The sequence below is a fragment of the Bombus flavifrons genome, chromosome 2 (assembly GCF_040668555.2).
Source record: "Bombus flavifrons isolate JBK064 chromosome 2, iyBomFlav1_principal, whole genome shotgun sequence".
In the NCBI taxonomy this organism is placed as follows: domain Eukaryota; kingdom Metazoa; phylum Arthropoda; class Insecta; order Hymenoptera; family Apidae; genus Bombus; species Bombus flavifrons.
In genome coordinates, this window is record NC_138443.1 from 3931608 (window position 1) to 3955624 (window position 24017).

The 24017-nt window shown below is 32.2% G+C and overlaps 1 protein-coding gene and 1 long non-coding RNA gene across 6 annotated transcripts in view; both read right to left on the reverse strand.

The window, feature by feature from the left end:
• Positions 1 to 24017, reverse strand: part of Eif4g (eukaryotic translation initiation factor 4 gamma) — a 47801-nt gene that overhangs the window by 6635 nt on the left and 17149 nt on the right. For 2 of the 5 annotated variants that reach the window (XM_069132547.1, XM_069132548.1), the window contains 10 exons: positions 12366 to 12724; positions 11877 to 12119; positions 11555 to 11681; positions 11290 to 11490; positions 10222 to 10418; positions 8620 to 9523; positions 996 to 1804; positions 812 to 916; positions 320 to 631; positions 23 to 244 (listed from right to left, as the gene is read on the reverse strand). In XM_069132547.1, the coding sequence (XP_068988648.1) occupies positions 23 to 244; positions 320 to 631; positions 812 to 916; positions 996 to 1804; positions 8620 to 9523; positions 10222 to 10418; positions 11290 to 11490; positions 11555 to 11681; positions 11877 to 12119; positions 12366 to 12724 (3479 nt within the window). Of the gene's footprint in view, positions 1 to 22; positions 245 to 319; positions 632 to 811; positions 917 to 995; positions 1805 to 8619; positions 9524 to 10221; positions 10419 to 11289; positions 11491 to 11554; positions 11682 to 11876; positions 12120 to 12365; positions 12725 to 20702; positions 21085 to 24017 lie in introns of those variants that run through there. The other 3 variants (XM_069132546.1, XM_069132545.1, XM_069132549.1) reach the window with 3 other exon arrangements.
• Positions 3097 to 8119, reverse strand: LOC138190076 (uncharacterized). Its single transcript, XR_011176195.1, has 3 exons — positions 7893 to 8119; positions 6053 to 7844; positions 3097 to 3358 (listed from the first exon to the last, which is right to left on the reverse strand). It is a non-coding gene; the product is annotated as an uncharacterized LOC138190076 (long non-coding RNA).

Below are 24017 nucleotides of genomic sequence, written 5' to 3' on the forward strand. Positions count from 1 at the left end.
AATATTTATTGATTGAACTTACAGGATCAATACATTCTTCTATTTCTTTAAGCTTAGCAGCTCTTGCCACCTCGTTTACTGGATTTCTTTCGAATTCCTTCTGACAACGATTAATAATGAGTTTTTTGAAGGTATATGAGCACTCTTGTTTGTCTGAATTCTTGTCTGAACCTGAGACTTCCATTACAGCAAGTTCTTTGCACATTAATGCATATGCTACAGAAAAGCTTGGTTCATCCACAGCCTAAAATTTAATAAATTAAATTATACATAACTAAGAATTACATAATTATTGCAGACATATAATAAATAGATTTACCTTCTCGAAGACTAAATTGATGACGCCTTGCAGTCGTTCCGGAGTGTCGATGGTTAATGTACGAACCTGATCGACTAAAGTATTAAATTTCTGCGGTGTGAGTTTATTTAGTACACTTCTAACTCTCTTGTAAAGAGCTTCTGATTTAGCTTCTTCTTCACTAAGATTCAAACTTTTCAATCTTGTTGGCCTCCATGCATTTTCAGTTTCCCTTAATTTTACGTCTTCCCTCAAGGATAGAGATACATGAATTACATTTGGCTTCGTTGGTTTCGATGATTTCCCTGGATTGCTCTTCCGATTCGGTGGTGGCTAAGTAGAGATAAATACATTATATCAACATGTTAACATTCATGATGATCTCATGTACAATAAAATGCAAATATCAGAAAAAATATTCTCTATCAAGGAATTTCAGTCCACTACTTTTCATTTATAATACATCACTTACTAATCATTCCAACTCCACCTATTTCAACTTTTCCAACTTACCGCTCGGTTATTTGCGTTTAACGGTTTTATGAATCCAGGGAATAAAACATCATGTCTATTGATATTTGTATCTTTAAATAACCTAAGTTCAACATTATTCCTCGCCTATAAGAAGTATTGTTTTATATATCATATGTATTTACAGTAATAATAGGAAATAGAAATAATCATTTTTATACAATACCTTTGAACTATCTTTCAAAACAACGTCTAAATCTGGTAAATTAGACGGTTTGATTTTGCTACTGGGATCATCTTGAAGTTTTATTAAAAACTCACGGTCATAAATCTTTTTACCGCTTTTATTTATAGGGCTCCACTGGTCCTCCTTATATTTATATTTCAATTGTATTTGATTTGTAACCGATGTGATTTCAGTTTGAACCGGAGCTTCGCTTTCGGTTGTTTTTTCAATAACCGGAGATGTTTGCGGCGTATCTTCGTTAACCGTTCGAATTGCTGACACCTTCGAATTCTCTTCATTCTTTTGTGCTACTATTGCTTGTACATCGGACTCTTCTTTAGCTTTCACATGATCAACAACATCATTAGGAACTGATTTTGATTGCATATTACATGCGTTCGATTTATTATTATCCTCTATCTTAGGGGAAGATTCCTTTATAGTTTCTTTGTTGCATGGCAGTTTTTCTATAGCAGGTGTTTGTATGAGAATACTTTCTTTTAGGCTATCTGGTGTCACGGGTGTTTGTTTCTCCGCCCTTTCCTTTGTATGATCAGAACTAGCTTCCTTCTCTTTTTTTGGTTCGTAATTATCTTTTTCCTTATTATCTTTCATAATTTCACGATTTCCTTCCTTATTACTGTCCTTCGGTGTTAAAGGATCTTTGTTGTCTTGTTTTATTTCAGGTTTCGCCGGAGGTACCGTGTTTACGAAAGCATCCATATCTGTACCTTCTTTCTCCGCTCCTTTCCGATTAAGTTCACGGGGTTTGAGCCTGTTTTTACTCTTCTGCTTCTGCATAGCTTTACCTGACAAACAGAAAAACCATATTACATATAATAATTAGATTACTAAAACTTGTCTAAAACTTTATATAATACTAGATTTTAACGAAAAAGTTATTCGCACAATGCGTGAATCGTAAATAGTCATCAAAAGTATTATTACATTGATATCACTACCGAGAGATGCAGCTGTAAAGAAAAGTGAGTATTTCGGCTACAAGCCAAGGATAATTATAGTCTCAGATCACAGTACATTTCGTAGTGTGACATTTCACTTTTTTATTAATGTATACAGAAATTTATGAATGTTAGAGGAGAAAAAATTAATGATTTGCATTAGCACATCATCTTATCATACCTTCAGAAAGAAGTAAGAAAGAGAAAGATGGTTCGTTATTCTCGAAATAATATTGTTAAAAATAAGTGTATTTACTCGTACAAGAACTAAATATATTCGATGATACTACATCCTTTAAGTAAATGATTTAAAAGTAAAGATTTTAATGCAATAAAATCAGTAAATTGCATTATACATGTAATATATTGAAACTTTTCTAAATTCTACCAATTCTAAAATCAACCAAAATTTGTAAATTTTTGAGTGATTACAGAAATAAAAAAATAAAAACTGATTAACCCAATTTTTTGAAAATTTCTCAATTTCGAGACTAAAATACACGATTAGTGTTTAATGTTTCGAGAAATTGATCGGTTTGACTTCTATATGGCTCATATATGGAGCATTTCCGTAACATTCGAAATAGAAGTACGAAAATGAGGGTGAAAGTAGCGAACTAGTCTCTTTTAACATGTGTTATCACACACTCACTTCACGTTTTATATTAATATATAATTAAATATGTACCATGGTCTCTGGAGCCCCGACGATTACTTCTTGATCGGGAGCTGGTGCTGACACGAGCGTTACCATTAACTTTGCGGTCACTCATTTTCACGATTATCAATAATCAAAGATATACTGTTATTTACGCATGTTTAAGCCATAATGTGTGCCTGTCCATGCCATATTACAAGCATATTACATATTATTGCAAATCACATTCTTGCAACATAAAACTCTTTGTGCGGCTCGAGTTTCAACAGCTTGTATGCTACTGCTGCACTGAATCAGTATTTATTTATAAATCTGCCAAAAGCTTGCCAAAACTGGGGTAGATGGATCCATGATCACACGCGTAACAACGAGCAACCGTGCACAACGCATTTTAAATTCCTTTTTTACTCTTTTCACAGCGGGAGATAGAGCACAGAAGAAAGTCAAGATTGCAGTACAATAGTAACGGAATTCTCTGAATAACAGCAAATAAAAAATACAGGTACAATTGAATTCTCAATGAAAAGATCGACGTATACAGATTTTTCGGTCCGGTTTATTCAAAAAACTGTAGTAACACTTCGAAAATTCCCTTGGAAGCTCTTCTTACACGACTTTCACGCATCTATTTTAACCTGAGAACTGGTGCAAACCGACAGGCACGACATAGGATTTCTTAAATTAGTTCTGTTCGCCGGTTGCGCGCCGGAGCAAGCGCATTAGTGACTTTCCTAATACCTAACCTGACATACGAACTGCTTTAGCCGAAATGTATCGAAAGTAGAATTTCTACATCTTTCATTGGAAGATACGTTACTAGTCTCAACGATAAAACTTATATTATGATCAATTTCATATTTGCTATTATCATTAATTTTTAATTTCTTTAACTAACTGTAAATACAAAAACTAATGGAGCTGAATGTTATATGTTATGGAGTGAGTGTTATATTATAAAAAGTTTATCATCGTAAACGAATAAATATAAATTTAGACAGAAAACTATGCACGGATTATCTTATTAATATTCCGATAAAGCTTTTAAAATAACTGCTTGACAGAAGAAATTAAATTAGTTGACTATGCAGTAAAATGATAATCTTTCGACAGAAATTTTAATGAATAATTCTTAATACAGGAATAGTTCGTAACTTGACAAACTTATTCGGTACAACTCAACACCTTTCTATTTTCCAGCTTTATAATACTAAATAAACAATTCCGTTTAGAAATAACATTTTTCTATGCATGTATACATAGAGAATTATGCGTGCATATGCACAACAAAGAAAAACAAAATCAAATAAGATACCTGAGTAATAAAAGAAAGCAAAATAAAGACAATATCTTATTATTTTGGAATAATCATTTAAAATTATTCCTATGTACAATTCTTAGCAACAACTTTTTAAAAAAGTATTTTACTATAAGATAGCAGTTAATTTGATGCATGAAAGTAGCTTGAGTAAGATTTTATAAAAGCAGGTCGAGGTAACAATATCTAAAAAGAACGTTGAATGATCGTTAAAGGTATACACGAAACTTATTTCATTTTATTATTCATCAAATTTACCGAATCAGATATTTGAACAATGTACATACCTTATATTAGTTCAGAAACATAACAAAATTATAGGTAATACCGAATATAAAATTGACCATAACATATGCATCTGGGCAGAAATTGGAAATGTTAATTGGAATTAAAAATTCGAGACGATACTTCAAAGACGACACTTTCACGATTTCATTTGTATAACTTTTAAGAATCAGAATTATAATAAAAAATTATGCAATTTATATTTAACATTAAAGAGATGCAATTTATTATTACTATAGCAGGTAAATAGTAACTTTTATATTGATAGAATTAAAAAAATTTTCCAATTTATTGTATATCGTCATTCAATTTGTTCACAAAATTAGCATAGCATCATATATTAATTTATTGAATTTTATCGTATGGGAAATATATACAATTCATACGACCATTTTTTTCTAACCAGTGGGAACCTTTCACCGGATTGGTGAACGCTCAAGGTTGCCACTGACGCCGAAAGTCTTAAGATATTTTTTGCACACGCACGACGCGTGCTCTTGTGAAACGGCATTAAGAGACCTTCAAACCATGCATGTAGCTTGCCATACATGCGTGGCCGTGACCTCATGCGACTTAATGACCGAACAGTAATACAATTTTCACTAACATATATCCAAAAATGGTGCTACTTCACTTCGACACATGAAACAAACAATTTTTATGAAGTGATATGAGTAACAAAAGTACCAATGAAAGAGAAATAATCTTGTACTGAGTTAGTATTTCATGTTTAATTCCACGCTATAATATTAATCTAGATATCTAGTAAAAAATAGAGTCATCCATAAATAAAGTAGTGGTGACACACCCAATAATTTCACCCGTAGTTATGTCTATTTCTAAATGACCAAATGTGTATTTTTCTTTCTCTGCTACTGTCTCTAACCAATACTAGACATTTTTCAATTTTGCTTACGAAATAGTATCAATGAACAAATATATTTAAAAATTAATCAACATTTTTCTGCTCATGCGGTATGAGAAATACTTAAGAGGTTACTTTAGAATGATTTACTTTACGTTATTCTTATTAAACATAATGAAATTATTCACGTGCGGTAAAAAAATATCTGAATAACAGAAAGAAAATGAACAAATTCAAAAATTTAATGATTTCAGTTATCATACATAGAAACTGATGATCAAATATGGAGTAGTTCTCTTTTGTAACGGTTCACAAAATGGCTACGCAAGCTGATACGTAGAAACAAAACTACTGTTAATAATACTGTGTAGAAAATACTTGTATTCTGTAAAATAAGCATTATATATTAAGCAATTTTTAATATATGCAAGCCTATATATTTAAGTAACGGATAAAAAGCAAAATGCTTGAATATTAAATCATTTCAGAAACACGTGTTTAAAGCGTAATGAACGAAATTTAACTATAGATTCCAAATTACAGGGATTTTCATAAAGTAACTAAATACTTCAATTTCCTCTTGTAATAAATGTCCTTTTTAACTTTTAACCTTACTAAATAATAATGATTTTAAACCACTTAAAATATGATATTCACTATGTGTCTCGTGAGGTCAAAAGCAGCCATATTTGAACACAACTGATGCTTCGAAATATATTTTCCACGATTTAAGATTTACTCTCTTTTTAAAGAATAAATATACAACTTGGGAGAAAGCTACGAAAAACGTTAAACCAATTACAAATATGTAAGTATAAAAAAGTATTAGATGTTATAATGGAGCTCACATTTGAGAAAGTTTGTGAATACAAGATGTCGGAACCACATTGCGAAAAGCAGGTATTATATTGCAACTATATCTATTAACTTGATAAATTGTTCTAAGGCCAAACCAAAATAATTTATACATACATTTTGTATCAAGATATTCCTCTGCCGTGGTCGTTGCATCCGCTTGATCACTTTGTCACAGTAACAATAATATAAAATAAAAAAGTAAAAAAAGAATGCAATAAGACCTGTATCCTTTAAAGCCAGTACACATAAGGACTTTCAGATAGAAACGCGTAGATTTTTATAAGGAAAAGAAAAACGATGCGTGTAAAGGGCGCTCGTTACAATTAAATAAAGGATTACGTGTATAAATTCTACAGAATATCGCAAGATAAAAAAGAAACCTTATATAGGAACGGAATATAGTAAAGACGCAAATACATTAAGCGTATTCGTTACGTTATGAAGTATGCAAGCTCAAAGATGAGTAACCTTTTAAATAGTATGAATGTAAATATAGAATTATGTATAACTACGAATATACAATTGTTGATTAAAAAATAATAATTATAAAAGGAAAAGGGAAATGGGAAAAACGGAGTAAAAAATACAGCTGGCTAGCACAGCACGTGCTGGCTACTGGAGGAACCTCCGTTGTTCGACGAGGAAACAAGTCGGGAACCTCCCTCCAGCAACACAATCGTCGATGTTCGTGTACCTTCGGTACATTTCGCGCCTTTTCGTCGTATGATGTCACAGTTTGGTTCGAAGCTCCCTTGGGAGTTTTATATATACCTTGCATTTCAATCATTGAAAAAAGATCCGTTCACATTAGAAACACGTATTCCAATAAATTACATGATGTATGCTACACTTTGTTCATAATATTCTCAAATTTTTAAAAATTACTAGGAATAATCAAATTTGTAACTTGTATAATGCAATTTTGCTGAAATGATTGAATTTAATTTAATGCGATTAAGAATAAAAATTGTAATCTCATGGACAATGTATTTATCGTCACTATAGTCCTTTCATTCCATGTATTTAAAACGTATTTTTCTCCAAGAAATAAGAATTCACGTAATAAAATTAAGGTTTGACAAATACACGAAAAACTATTTTGCTCGATTTTCCTCCATACAAGTAACGAAAACTTAACCTTCTTTTTGTCCCCATTTTTAAAAAATATCTATAATGGAACTAATTTGACATCCCTGTACTTTTATTCCACTTTGCAATATAAATTAATGTTTTATAATAGAATTACTTTAAGAAATAATAGTTTCCATTTAGATCATTATTACGATCTAAATATTTTTGTTTTAAGAAATTTTTGTCTTCGATCGTTTCAATTATAAATTTGAGATGTATGCTTTAAATAACGTGTCTCCACTTGCTTGAATGTTCGAATATCTTTCAACTTCAATAATGTTATTACTTAAATGTGCCATATTAAATTTCACGAAAAAGTATCACCTTGCATAATCTATTTTGAGAAACATTTAATGTATCGTTTAATGTAAACTTCTTTGTATACGTGTAAAAATAATCTATGTATATTGAATGTATATTGAATGCTTTAATGTACATTGGAATGAATACGAAATTAATGTATTATTTAAAATAAAATTTGCGTCACAATTGCGAAGTTTAAGTTGGATGCAAGCAGAAGGAATTATAAAACTTTTAGGTTAGAATCAAAGTAAATCGTATTGTAACATCACAGTAATATCCAACAACCCTTCTCTTTAACGATATTTTTAAATAACATAACCACACGACGTTTCATTCATAGGTGCTTTACATTTTGTTAAAAAGAATGAAAAGTTTCAAAATATTTAAACCTATTTCCACGTGTGTAACTGAAGAGATATGTTTCCTTTACACATGTGATATATACGTTTTAAGTATGCCTATTTGAAAATATCTTCGCGGTTAAGCACACTATATACCATGATTTAACATTAACATTAACCGAATTACTAGTTCATAACAATTAACATGTAAACTTATGGACAATGATGATTATTGAAGCTATCACAGAAGCAAAGTTCAAATTACAGTGATATGAGAAAAACAGAGGGAAACTATGTAGATATATCAGAAATCTTAATCTATAACTCTAATTTGTATATGTATATGAAAATATTGTATTTTCTCGAAAAATCAATATTGCAATATATGAGTGTAGGATACATACAAAATGATTAACGATCACGAGTATAACTATCAATAATATTGTAAATCAAATAAGAAATGTCTATGCAAAAACATAAATCAATTATTTGTAAGAAAAATGTAAACTAAGCAATAATGTATATGTTCATATACTAAGAATATTTTGAATAAAAAAGAAAAAAATAAAGAAATATAGATTCCGTAAAATATTAGATAATATACCTCACATAAATTAAAAAATAGCAATATAAAATCATAAAAAATTTACATTTTTTAAACTTTTTCTCTTATATAGATAAAACATATTATCTGCATTTTAAATGCCTTTTTATATAATATTGCTCAAATATCAACCAAAAAATTTAAATGTAATAGTAAATATAATATAATATTCCTTACTTCAGCATTATTATTGCAATATCATATATTACTCCAACTACATTATCATGAATTATGTATTACGATAGCAAACAGAAAAATAACTGATAAAACAAATGAAAACTTAGAAGTTTGCAAAAACTTACCATCAGATGATTTTTGTTGTTGAACTTCAGTTCGAACAGGATCGGATTCCGGTTTATCACCAGACGCATCTCCATTGGTTTTCAAGTGATGATCTTGATTCTGAACAGGTGTAGGAGTAGTACCTCTAGAACTAAGACTCTTTTCCCTCGTCTTTTTATCTTTTTGTTCTTTGGCACTCGAAGGCAACTCAGTTGCAGCAGCAGAAATAGTAGCAGTAGTAGTAGCAGTAGATTGATTGTGGGTGTGAGTCTGTGATTTTCTTCTAGGCGGTGAACTCGATGAATTTTTATTGGATAAATTTGGGAACGGTTCTCTGGCAGGAACAGGGTTAGCACTTGGGGCAGTGGTGGACGGTTTAGGGACCTCCGGAACGTTCGTACTTGGTATAGTCACAATGGAAACTGATGTCTGTGTTACGATAGATGTGGCACTCGTACTCTTCACTTCAACTTCAGTTACAACCACTGCGGGTAACTGCGCAGAAATATCATCCTTGTTTACGTTACGCGATATAGCTAATGGTAGTTCCTCGATGACTCCACTTTTCGAATCGCTTCGAGGTTGAAATTCCTTCACAGGAATTTGTAATGGTTTCGACTCTGTTTTCATTGCACAAGAGTCTATTTGAGACACGTTACTAGTGGTACCTAACGATTGACTACATAACGCGGTTACGTTAGGTACATTTTGTGTTGTAGGTGAACTGGTACTACACTGATTATTCACATCATTAGTAGAATTTGTTTGGGAATTAGATAAACTTTGTGTTACATTTTGAGATGTGGATGTGTTTGGTACACAAGTCGGTACCGTCGAGTCGGAATTGGACTCTTCGGTCGCGACTTTCACAAGTGTTTTTGCAACCCGGGCTGCAAAGTCGGCTTGCACTTCGACGTCATTATTCTGTAACAATCACCAATTCTGCGTGATAGACAATGATACATAGCAATCGGATAAAGATTATGTTTGACAACTAAAAACTGGCTCCAAACTTAAATCATAGGACGAGAAATAAAACCAAATGTACTAAACGAAATAAAAGAAACATTCAATATATTTTATACCTCTGTAACCCCTCAGCCATGGTTTGCAAACTATAAGCAGAATTACAAAAAACTGTATGTAAATAACGTATCTACATAATAATATACCTAATCCAGATAAAAATTAATTCTATTCTTATAAGAGTTAATTGCAATTAAGCTAAGTGGCTTAATCAATTCATTTAAATTTTGTATATCGACGTAAATTTAGTACTACTAAAATTCTATCATAAATGCAAAATCTAGTAGTAGGAATAACATAGAAAGAGTAATAAAAATTTTCATACAATATTCTAATCGTCCGAAATAAAAATATCTTAAAAATACTTCAATGATCATGGCTTTTGGGTACAGATATTAATAATGTAAGCAACTGACTATAAGAGTATAATAAAACATCACATTCATTCTAAAAGTTATTATTATAATATTGGTATAAATATAAAAATTAGAATACCAGCATTTGCGTTTTATTTATATTTAATTTGATTTTTCTTCTTTTAAATACAAAGCTCTTATAGTCAATTGTTACTGTATTAATATAATAATATTACTCACTTGTGGCTGAGGTGTATCACGATTGCTGGATTCACCACTTTGAATAGTTTCATTATCTTTGTAAATCTCATGACTTATATTTTTACCAGTCGTCGGATCTACGATATCAGTAATAGCATTTTGTCCTCTTGGTTTCCGAGATTTTGTCGTACTATTTGACGCACTTGTTGCACCACCATTATGACCTGAGTACATATCTTTAAATAACAAAATACATGATTCACAATATATACGAAGACCCAATTGATTAATCAATTAATGTTGAATTATTCAAATAGTAATATTTGTTATTAGCATCTTCAGTTTTTGTATATACTACAAGCTCGTGTGAGCTTGTGAAATCTACCTAAATCTCTACCTGAATTTCTACCTGAATCTCTACCTGAATTTCTACCTGAATCTCTACCTGAATTTCTACCTGAATCTCTACCTGAATTTCTACCTGAATCTCTACCTGAATTTATCAGAAATTCTCTAAACTTAACAGGTTTTAAAAGTTTGAATTGCGATTTGAATCCCTGAGTCATAAATAAAATTTCCTGCACTTTTTACCTTTCTTTCATGTATTTTTCGTTAAATTATGAGGCATTTTCCCTTCATAGAGATTTATGAACCATAAATATTCTATATAATCGCGGTAAGTGTTCGGAAATGTTTAGTTCTTAAGTAAAATAAAATAAAATAGTGATTTTTGTTGAAATTGGGGTTTCCCAAATTTGAGATACAGTATTTCTTTGCAAATGTTGAACTATCATAATTTTTATAACATTTCAAAATCCTTACACATATATATGTATTTGTCTATATATACATGATATTCAATTTCATTTAAAACATTGAAACTATTTGTTAACATATTGTAATGATAGCTAACAAGGAATTTATGTATGATTGTTCTTAATTTATATAATTTTGATTCTATACATTTTACCAAATACTACTTATTTTATTACATTATATCGTTTTCTCCCCAGAAAATCTACTTCTTGGAAATTACCATTAACACAACTTAACAATCTAGATAATGTAATTTATATTGAAATATGTTATGTTCATTTTGCAACTCACCAGTCTGAGAAAGAGATATACCCATGGGGGGTAAAGGCTGAGCCTGTTGTGTAGGTTGCTGCAGTGTACCTTGTGGTACTACTGGGGCTCCTTGGGCACCGGCCAGCGGGCCTGCAACATGTTGAGCCCCACCAGTGACAGCGCTTGCACCTGCTCTACTTAAACTTAGTGGTGTATTTGGTTGGCCTGTAGGCCAGTAATCTATAAAGGAACATATAATATTGATTAAATTTATTTTCAATCTTTACAATTTTGTGTTACTTACAAGGTTGTGGAGTTGGTGCAGGTGCACCATATCCAAACATACTCTGTGTTAAAATGGCATTATGTTGAAATGGTTGGAAATATGATTGATTTTGATGTGTTGGGTGCCTTTGGGGTGGAGCACCAAACTAAAATTATAAAATATTTATTACATTTATAGTCATTATCAATAAAAATGATGAATATGATAGTATTTTATCTTTAATCTTTAATTGCAAAATAACACTTAAATACAATAACTTTTGTCAGAAACTATTCTTTTGATGATACAAATGAAATGAATGATGCATGACGATAAATATATAAAATCAACAGTACTTAACTACTACCTGAAGGGGCATTTGATTGTTCATTGTGTATAACGATTGCTGATGGGGGATCTGATGTGGTACTTGGTATATTGCTCCAGTTTGAACTGGCAAACCACTTGTATGATAAATTGCAGTTGGTTGACCTCCACTTCCACCAACTCCAGACATTCCAACTACTTGTGCACTAGTACCCCCTTGACCCCCTCTGTGACTGATGCCTCTTGGCTGTTGTGGCCTAGGACCCTGGTAATAACCCTGAAATTGATAATTCAATTAATAAGTAAAATTTATAAATTGATGTGCATTTATATATAGAATTAATATCAAATTGATCACTTACAATATATTATACTATAAATACATAAATAAAATTTACAATATATTTTAAATATTTCTAATACTTTTTATAAACATTAATGTGAAATATACGAATTCATATAGTTAATACACGATAATGAAACTTCTTATAAACAACATTTTTTCTTAACAAATTCCTCTTACTTGGGATGATGGCCTTGTTTGCGTTGGCCCATATACTTGAGATAGAGGTTGTGGTTGAGGTTGCAAATGGGCCTGTTTTCCCATTTCCTGCGGTGATGGAGTATGTACGGGAGGTGTCGTAGTTGGAGCCGGACCTTGCGGCGGTTGTGATTGTACCCCGGGTGCAGGGGTTTGCGGTGGTGCTTGCCCTCCAGCAGGACCTCCTGGTGGAATACCTGCTGCTGATTGTCCAATGGACTGTAAGCCACCGAGTGGTGGAGGTCCTCTGCCCCCAGGTACTCCTACACTACCCCCTCCCCCACCCACCTGGCCCCCTGGTTGGGTGCCGTAATTTTGACCAGACACATGAAAATCTGATCCTGAAATTCAAAACAAAAAAGATATTAGACATTATGCTTGAAATATCTGAAAAATTTGAATGTAGATAATTGAATTTTATAGATAAATGATATAAATAGACATTAAACTTATCTCTAACAATGTTATCACTATTATTATAGCTTGTATTTTCATATATACATCTAGAAATGTTTAAATGCTTCATGCATTTTCATATTTATGTTGTTATTCTAATTGCTTTAAGGGAAAACAAAATTTAACTGTTACCATATGTGTAAAAAACAAACTTAATTTCCTTCAAATAAAAATCAAGATTTATGTTTGTGACTCTTTTACGATGATCACAAATAGATAATTTAACACATATCTGTCAAATACTTTATATTGCACTGTAAAATCAAAGCATTTATTTATACCAATGTGAAACATATTTCTGAGAAACTATCTAGGTATATAAAACAGATATTAATTTCCTGTTAATGAGAATCTATTGTTTCGACTTTACGAAAACTTTCATATATGAAATGCAATGGGTTCCTTACATGCATCATTATTAAACGGGATTATTATGCACAATTAATATACGGGAACAAAAAATAATTTATTTATTTTCCTATCTAAATTATAGTCGAGTATCGTTTTCCACATACACAGGGTCATACAATGACTCGTAAAAAAGTGATATCGCTAATTGCTATAATGTAACAAGAACTTCATTTTATCATTTAGCTATTAATATATATATATATATATATATATATATATATATACATATATATATCTGGTTTCGTAATATAAACAAGAAAAAAGGAAAGAAAAGGAAATAGATAATTATACACTCAAGTTTGCATATGCGCGATATTATCCTACCATAATATGTTCGCCATTCTGTCGTTAAATGAATTACTCGTGAAAGCGATTATGCGTGGAATTGCATGACATCGCTTGACATGTCGTCGTGTCGTCATCGTCTAAGAGATACAGTATGATTGATTATGCATATGTATTATCAAAACATCGAATGGATTACAATTATTATCCCTAAACGACTCTATATATTTATTATAAGTATTACGCATAAGGTACATGCATTTTCACAAGAACATGGAAAAACTTTATCACCACATGCTACGACTTTATGACGAGAAAATACGTTAAGGACATAGAGAGATAAATGAAGGAAAAAATATGGATATTTGAGCGCTCACCGTTGAAAATCGAAACAAAGCTGGTTATCGTGTTTTGTCACGGAAATACTATGTTTATTCGTACAAGCGAATTTTTTATAATGAAAGAACAATGAAGTGACAACAAGGCTGAAACGTGAGCAAAGAAACCGAGAAGACGGCCTCGCGAACGGCCATCTTTGCACATGTGGACAGGGCTCGAAGCAGTGCTGCTATCTGTAGTCCCGTGAGTACATTGATTGCTATGAAAGGGGGGCGAGGCCGAACTCCATCACCAGGATCGTATTAACTACTGCACCGTGAAAACACACAAATTAAATGCATCCATAATATAATAGCAAAGAAATTCAGAACTTCATGTCGTACACATTGGACTCACTTGTAGCGAAAAAGTTGTAGCGAGTAATGTATCGACCATATTTTAATAAAGTAAGTTCATTAATTTATCGTCCTCTAATAGAATGAAAAGAGAGTTTTATCTTTCTTTTTTATATCACTTACTGTAAATTACTTTTTTAGAAGATTAGAATGCGTTTCACACTGTAATACGGTTGTTTTATTTTCGATAGTAGTTTATGTATATTCGAGTAAGCTCTATCATATATTATTTTATACATAAAATGTTTATTTACGTAACATGCGAGTTAAAAATAATTTTTGTCATATTCTCTAACATCATACATTCATGTTGAAAAAATTGTAGAGTTGATAATCTTATTTATTCATAAAAATATTGATAAGTAGATATGTACGTATTCCCGCAAGGTTAATATATATATATATATATATATATATATTAACAGAGTGAAAGAACATAGCCTGAAAAATAATCCAGAATGCAATACGTCATTTCCGGTGCCGATTCCTTCTCTCTCTCTCTCCTCTCATTCGCGCGCGCACGCACACGTACACACGCTTTCTTCTCCCCCTCACTCTTACATATACATACATACAACATACATACACACACGCGCGCTCGCGCGCATTAAATTTGATTTTCGCTATTCAGCCAAGCAAGATGAATTGAAAACAATTCGGGAAACTTAAATACAAGGAGAAATCAGCATTACATATAATATGATGTATATGAAAAGAAAAGTGAGGTTAGAACGACCACACTTTAGCCACGTGGCTGGCCAATATAAGAATAGTAATACACTTAAACGATAATCATGAAAACAAGATCTTTTAATGTTGGAAGAATATTATCAAAAGGTAAAACATACTATCGCAATGAGTCCTCTGACTTTCGAATTTTGAGAGAACTGCTTTCAGTTCGCACTTCATCCTTTAAATATTGAACTTTATAAGCAAAATGCTATTATTAACCTAAATAATAGATTAAGCGCAATAAGAAAAATAGCTACAGTTCGTACAAAATATCTGAAGTAATATTATATAATTCATTTTTGAAACAGCTGCTCATTCATAGTCATTATTGACATTAATACTAATATTATTGCTCATTATTAGTTGCTATCGTATATTAGAAAATAAATTTCCTGTATCTATGGAATCAAATGTAATCTTTCAAGAATCAGTACTGACTAAAGTAATATGATAAAAATTATAGAAATAAATATAATAGACAAATTTTTTAACTATTAGGTATTTATAAAATATTATGCTGTAACTTTCAGCAATCAATCACGGTTCAAAAAACATTTTTCAGATTCATGAAAATAAAATATAACAACTGTAGTACAAAAATTTTCATTGATATATCATTGTACATATAAATGCACGTTATTTTATTAATTTACTAGAAGCTATTAATAACAGTATATGTATATATATTCAATAACATATATTTAACTTAAAGAAAAAATAATATATGATAAGTAAAATAATTGATTGTACTTGAAATGAACAAAATATTGAAAATGTATAAACTTCAAAATTCTTAGAATGGCAAGAATTTCTTGAAATCGTAGTAGTTGGCGTCATCGCGGCGAGACATGTCATACAAGAGTGCAAGAGGAAAGAATCGAACGTACCTTCGCGACTGTATAAGGTAGAAAGCATTTTATCGATTGACCTATATCGTGAATTGTCTACAATGCCGCCCAGGGGCGCTAAGGACTAACCTAAATACTAACTACTCGATATGTATATCGATACAGTAGTCAATCGCAAATGACGAGTGATTTATTAATCAAGTCTTCTTAAATACCTGTCTTGACGGGAAGATTTTAACTATTTAAAATTTTGAAACAAAATTTATTTCACGTTAAAGAAATTAAACAACAAATATGCATATTTAATTTTTAGCATTTATAGTGATTTATACTGGAGTTACTAGGAATTCGATTTGATGGAATTGGATTAGTTTCACAAAACAAAACTCACATAAGAAGATATTAGCGTACACTAAATCAAAAACATGGTTTTCGTTACTATAAGTGAAAGTATCGTAAATTAATTTTTGTAATCACTATGTGGTATAAATCGAGCTTAGCCGTGTATCTACAAATAGATGCAAACGATTCGACTTCTGACAGATAGGGCACCAGGTCAAATTAACTACCTCCAGTGTGCTCGAAAATAACGGGCTTCATGTATGTACATCTCTTTCTATATATATAGATGCGCGGTGTTATACACAGAACATATATTTGTCGAGTTCTCCTTAAGGTTGGGGGCGTGTAACGAATTTTCATTTGGATTAACCATTGTTGTTATACAATATGGATGATATTTACTGGTACAAATATGATTAGTGGCGATTAGATACTCGAGATGCTAATGACAATGATCTTAGGTACAATAACTAACCCACGGTCAACGGGATAGCAAATGCGTTTTCTTCCAAAGTCGAAGTCGTATTGAACTTACTGGTCCACAATTCAAGTGTAACTCAACTTACTTGTCCACAGTACAAGTAGAACTCAACTTACTTGTCCACAGTACATGTAGAACTCAACTAACTCGTCTACAGTACAAGTAGAACTCAACTAACTTTCTCAGTCCAAGTGTTCTCAGTCCAACTATATTTTTAAGGAGAGCTATACAATTACTCCATACCTCTCTTAGGTGAAAACGTCCATCCCGTGACCGTGGCTACGTTTAGCGACCCGTTGTGTCAACTTCGAGCCCAAGCCTATTGTCATAAATCTCGGGCACACATAATCGGATTAAATCATAAATAACTACTTCTAAGTGTTATTATTTAAGTACCGCTATAATCAAAGGCCTAGACTAAAGTATTGGGGGTCTTCCCAAAAATTCCAAAAGAAAGGCCCCGATGTCCTTTCATCTCTGACATATTTATACGTATGCACTGACATACGAAATACAAAATTTAACCATTCAGATAAAAATGGAGAATCATGAAATATTGCAAACCAATGAAAACTGTATTGAATAAGTGGTTGAATGGATTTTAAAAATATTAAGGCTTAACTGGAGTAAATAATAAAAGTTGTTTGAGTAAATAAGTAAGTAAATAAATATAGTAAGTAAATAAGTAATAAAAATAAGGATAAATAAACAAATGAGGTCAGGATTTGAGAAAATGCTTCCATTGGTCACGAAAATGTATGTCCATGATGGAGCAAATGAAGAAGAGATTTTGCTTTGGCGAAATATGTACATGCAAATAAATGTCTAACGCGACTATAGTAAGAATATAGTACCTATTTCTAACTTGTTTACTAAGAGAAGTTCTAAGAAGATGATAAACGAGCAATAAATAGACGACTATAAGACAGAAGTTAAGTACATATTTATGTCCTTATATTTTTATAGTATTATATGAAAGAATTTTAGACCTTTCCAGCATGAAGTTTTTTTATCTAATATTTTTCAAATAGTAAAATTTGTATATTACTTGCTATCCATGATTATTAATACTTTGAATGCCATGAGGGTCACCGGTGACCGGCGCACCAAGATTAGTAGAAATGCATAATTTGAACAAATGTCAATAGTTATAAATTTGTTATTATTACCATCGTTACTACAATGGTGTAATTAATGTAATGACGAAATTAATGCAGTATAAAACATATAAAAATAGTTCTATTTATACATGAAATATAGATCTATCTTATATACAGCCCGCACCAGTGGCTGTCGAACATGGGAAAATCCGCTTTTACCTTAGTGAACAATAACCCTAAGGAACATTTCGACTTGAAAGATGTTTGGATGGCAATTAAGAGCTTTGACAGTAAAGTAACAAATGCTAAATCTTGTGACGGTCCTTTAGGATTATTGCGAGTCCGAATAAGTATGACCGAGAGATGGATTATAGTTTATGGTAGGTCCTGGAACGGACCAATAGAACAATTATTTAGCAACGCGAAGAAACAATATGAGATAATTGATAATAGCAAAAAAATAAGCTAATCGAGCGAAATTGCATTACAGCGCTATGGGGGTCACCGGTGATCTCAGTGAGATAAATTCATTAATGATTATACACCGTAACATACCATTTGTAAGTAATATTTCAACATTATATGTATCGCATAATAAAAAATCGTGGCTAATAGAAAAAGTGATTAAGAATGTTGAATAATAAATCGTTCACTAAATATAAAGAAAATTTTAAATAATTTAAAATCTTACGCTGTTATCTAAATCTTCTTTGATATATTCCGAGAATTTATTGTACGACGATACTCAAGTCAAAAATTTGGTTAAAATTTACTGCATAATCAGTAAATAAAAGTGTGCTAAATATACAATTGAGCAGTAATCGACAAATAAAGGAGAGAAGGAAAATACATAACGTCGTATACCAATTTTCAGTCTTCTACTTCGACTGGAAGGATAGTTACTGGGTGAATTCGGATTATCCGTTTTTACGCTATTTTCCTTGTTTAATGTAATGCAAAATGTTGGCCTGTTAGAGAATTCTTTTAGATTTTTTTGTTGCAAATCTTAAATGCAAAAAATGAAAAATGTAAAAAAAAAAATGCTGAGAAATATAGATTTTATATAGAATTTTTAGAGTGACCACTATTTTATTTCTATGGTAGCGACATGTTACCTTGTCTATAGACCTAAATATTTTTCAGATCTCTTGACAAGGTGCACCGTAGTTAAAAAAATCAGAAACCCTTTTTTCCGACCTATATGTCCCTTATCTTCTGGGGTATTAATCATCATTTCAACCGCGAAGCGGTTATGGTTAAAATATTCGACTGTGAAATGTTTCTGTACGAACTTTTTTTTGTCATAGTTTCGCCCCTCACGGAAATTCCGTTTTTTATGCTAATTTTTTTCAATTGTTAGTTACCTGATGATAAACGATATTCACTTGCAAATGTTCTAAAAATACTTTAAAAGTATTTTATCATAAAATGTACATAAAAATTAGAACTCAGGACATTATATATTGTCTTCATCATAAGTCATGAATATGGCATGGAATTAATGATACAAAACAAACTTAAATTTGTATGCGAACCAACTACCAAAAAATTTCATAGGGGTTTCCTCGTCGAATACCTTAATCACTTGTTTCACCACATCGTTGAATGGACAAATGATATTTTAAAACCTAAAAGATAAAAAAATATGTTTTTCAATTAATTGAAGTAGTTAATTCTTTTCACTTATATATTATTTTTTCGAATATAAAAATGTTGTACACCACATAATATATTCACTGTATTTAAAAAATGCAAAAATTAATGGTATTGATCACGTTTCTACTCAAAATTCCTGGACAAAATCGGTTTGATTTTTTAAACTATAGTATACATTGTTAAAAAATATTTGAAAAAATTTGAGGATAATAGGCATGCTAATATGTTGTTACTGCCAAAATAGAAAAGTGGTCGCTCTAAAAACTATATAGGAAATCTATATTTTTAAGAACGCTTTTGCATTTCTTTTTTTTTTTTAAGTTTCTAAAATACATGACCGTGTCTGCAATAACCCAGAATTTCAGAGAATTTTTGCATACAATTAAATAAGGAAAATAGGATAAAGGCGGATATTCCAAATTTAATCTGTAACTACTCTTTCGGCCGAGATAGAAGGCCGGAAATTGGTTTGTTTTCTTTTGATAAGCTATAGAATGATGCATCACCAGATAAAATCGGTTCAAGGACACTTTTGACCTCCTTATCCTGTTATATGCTCTTCTTCTTACACACATATATATAAGTTATTCTAATTATTTTAATCTCTTTTACTTTTTAATTTCAACAATTTGTATAAATTAATGAAAAGCAATTTTTAGTAAATATTAATACCAAGTAATCTACTATTAAATATGTGTAATTTGTTTTTTTAATGACGTCAATAGAAGAACCTTTGTTAGATGTTTTAAGACTGAAAATGGCATATTTTTGAATGAAGTATGCTTGTACTAATAGAACATACATACGCTCAGGAAAAGTATAACAATTAAACTTATAACAATTAAATAAAATTATAACAATTCAATTATCTTAGTGGTTGTTTGTAAAATTCAAGTCAGATACTTTAAATGTTGGACAGTTACCTTATTGTAAATTAAATAATTTACAAAACAATGCTGCTCAATCGATACATGTAGCTAATCATTAAATTTTTAATAGACTGTTCAGTCAGATAGCTCATTATATGTGAATATTGTACAACGATTGAAATGCATATAAATATATATGTACATTGTACATATCTAAAGGTAGGATATATATTTCGTTCGAATATTTTTTCAACCAGTTTTGTAATTTCATAAAAAAAGAAGATAATATATTCGTAATTTTGATATATTACTGCTATCAAGGAAGATATCATATGTAAAACGTCCTATATAATCTTCGTACTCTTTATTTCGCCCTCGCTCTTCATTGATTGTTCTTGTACTTACTAGCATTTGCAGTAACGACTCGATATTGTGGCGGTGCTTGTTGATGCTGGGTTTGTTGCTGCTGTTGCTGCTGATGACTCAGATGGTTAATGTTAACTGTCAACTGATGATGGCTCAGCTGATGATTCAAGTGGGGACTCGGCGAGGGTGGTGGCTGATGGGCCGGATGCACGTGGTGATTATGACCTGGCTGTGGATTTTGTGGGTGGGGGGCCGAAAGATGATGATGGTGATGGGGCCCTCCACAATGTGGCAAGAGACAGTGCATAGGTCCTACACCTACGGCTACACCCACTGCGCCCTCCTTAGAGACGCCATATCTCGAAACCATTCTTCCTGATGTACCTTTTTCTTCTTATCCGGCGTCAAAATTATGTACCGCCTTTGCCGATAAGATTGATCAAAAAAAGAACCGATCAGAACAAACCGTTTCCGTCGATCCTTTTAAAAATCTTTTCAAATGACGAATTCATTAGGATTCGAACGATCGATGTTTTTACAAAAATATAATAATTAAAACTAATTCTGCATAAATTTCCAATCAACCAACTTTTTTTACCGTTGGAGCAGTGCTATCATACGTGTTCATTCGTTTATATTCTTAAATAATATACGCGAGATCGTATAAAAACACGTTTCTCAGTTAGCTGTGTCGTAAAAATAAGTAATGTTCTTTCTTTGTTTCTTTTTTTGTTATTGTGTAGACGAGCACAAAACTACTGATAGGTTCAATACATTGAACAAACGGACAATGGTGTCAAGTGCAAAGAGCTCATCGATATTTAACCGACACTACTTTCGTTGTCCACGAATCTCTCAATCGGCAATGCTGCACCATGATGTCATCATCTACTTGATCGACAATATAACATAAGGCTTTACGAATGGAGTTCATCTATCGTGATAGTTGAATACGCCCTGCGGTGGAAGTCACGAGAGGTTTTCTTTGAAGATACTGGCAGTATTGTTGATTCTCCTTTTTTTCTTTAAATATTCATAAGGTTTCCTTTATTCGTACATGTATAGTCATTTCTGACTTTCTTCTCTAATACGATATTATACTTTTTCTTTTTCTCAAGTTTAGTTAGTGGAATATATCTTCAATTTCACTTATTAAGGTATTTAACGCGAACCGCGCCATAAATCATGCTTGAAAATGGAAATTCTTCAAGGCTAGGGGGAACGTAGATCAAATTCTTGAAAATTGTAAAAATTTGAAGAACGACGTAATTTCCATTGGTACGGTAATAAAAGGAATAAGATATTTCTTGACCAACATTTAATGGTATGATCGATCGATAGTCACCGAATATTCCTGCCTGAGACGTGTTTTATAGACAAAATGTCTGTACACGTGATGATCGGAAAACAACATTTTTCATTCGACACTTTTCAAAAATAGTATGACAAAAATAAATTCACTCGTGTGATTCCATTATTCAAGAAACGATTGCCCACAAATGAAATTTAATTTTCTGCCAGAAAATATCGCACTACCATATTGTTTTTGTTTCGTATCGATGCATGCGATGCCACTTGATGTAATAGACCCGCACTTAACTGTCAAAACTTGTCAACGTGGAGATGCACAAAGGTAAGAGACACACTAAAACGGACGGACTATCGCACCTCTTCCATGCCAAAATCGATATTTAAGGCTCGACCGGCGTCTCCCTCTTCGCACCGCCCACTCCTGCCAGAGAAAACTTCCTGTTCTCAGGGCACATATAGGTTATGTCCACCGTAGATTTACCACTAAAACGGAATCAAGCGTCACCAGGAGTCCATTTCACAGGCCAGAAACCTTTGAAATTTTTTCGCACGTTTTCCTTCTTCGCTATTGTATTACTAAGGGAAGTCTCGAGACTTGATGATCGGAGGTATTCGGCCGCGTGCCGAAAAGTACCGAGTCGCGCGTTCTCTGTAGTTCCCCGTATCGAGATTTATGAACGCGATAAAAAGCGCCGTAGGTAAAGAAGCGAATTGCTCGCAACACAATGCACACACGGAGAATTTAGTAACACTATTCAATAGCACGCACGTTACATAGTCGAGAAGGAAAATGTATACGGGACGTAAAAGTTAAAACTGAGCAGAGGAAAATCGAAAAGGCGTCAAATCCGTTCCTAGGTTGCGTGAGATTCTTTATACGGACACCATAAGGTTGTCCAAAAATGTCGTCCTTCTTCAAGGACTTCCTCGTTACTTGTTCGATATTACAATCGAAGTATGGTATATATTTAACGATGCGTTTATAGCTGTGTAACGTGTGCACTCGGAGAGGGGAGAGATAAATCAACGAAGACGTGAAGACGAGCGTACCCTTTTGCAAGGGACGCGGCGTAGACTGATGCAGGCTAGTCCTTCTCGCACGACCTACGAATCGCGACCCGTGGCTCCCTACTTGTTTCGTTCTGCAACTAAGGAGTGACAGGATCGTGCATCGATTTTAAAAGTACCCTTTGCTACATGACAATTTCAGGCATCTGATTTCTTTTCAATTCTTATAAATATAGTATCTCAATTATTTTCAATAAAGAATTAATGATAAACTATTATTTATTAAAAAATGCTATACAATATCAAACATTTTAAAAAAATCATTAAAAGAGCGAAATATTTATCATTAAGCACTATCTTTCTACTTTTCACTCATAAAAATAAAATCCTTATTTTATTATATTTAAATTGTTATCGAAATAAATAAATGTCTACGTACAATCTCTTCAAATAAGTTTTTACTTTCAAATATACAAAAGTATATAAATATATCAGATTTTGATCACGTTGGAAAGATATTTGCTAAAAAACATTACTTAGTATAGTTAGGTCTGCCATTTTATATGAGTAGCGAAGTGAAAAATTCAAATTTCATAACTGTTAAATACACGTGTTGTAATACGGCCCTGAAAAGTAGTCAAACGCCAAACCCACACCGAGTCGAAGGTACAGCCGCGTGCGCAGACCAGCGGACAGAGTGCAAAGCCCTGCGCATGCGTAATGGACGTCGACACGGCAGACCCTTCAATTCGCATGAATGCAGTAGGCGCAGCCCCACGACACTTGAGGGTAAGATGACGTGCAGCCTTGTGCATGCGCGCATATAGTCAATTCATCGTAACTTCGCCACGATGTCACACCCGTCTGTTTATACTTTGTATTACTGTGAGAATCAAATGTGTTTGTACATAGAATAAATATTCTTCAAATGTTAATAGCAATATTTCAGAATTTCCAAAAATTTTATCTTTTCAGTAGTAAAATTTCTTTAAAATCTTTAAAATAATAAAAATTCACATAAATACAATAGAAATT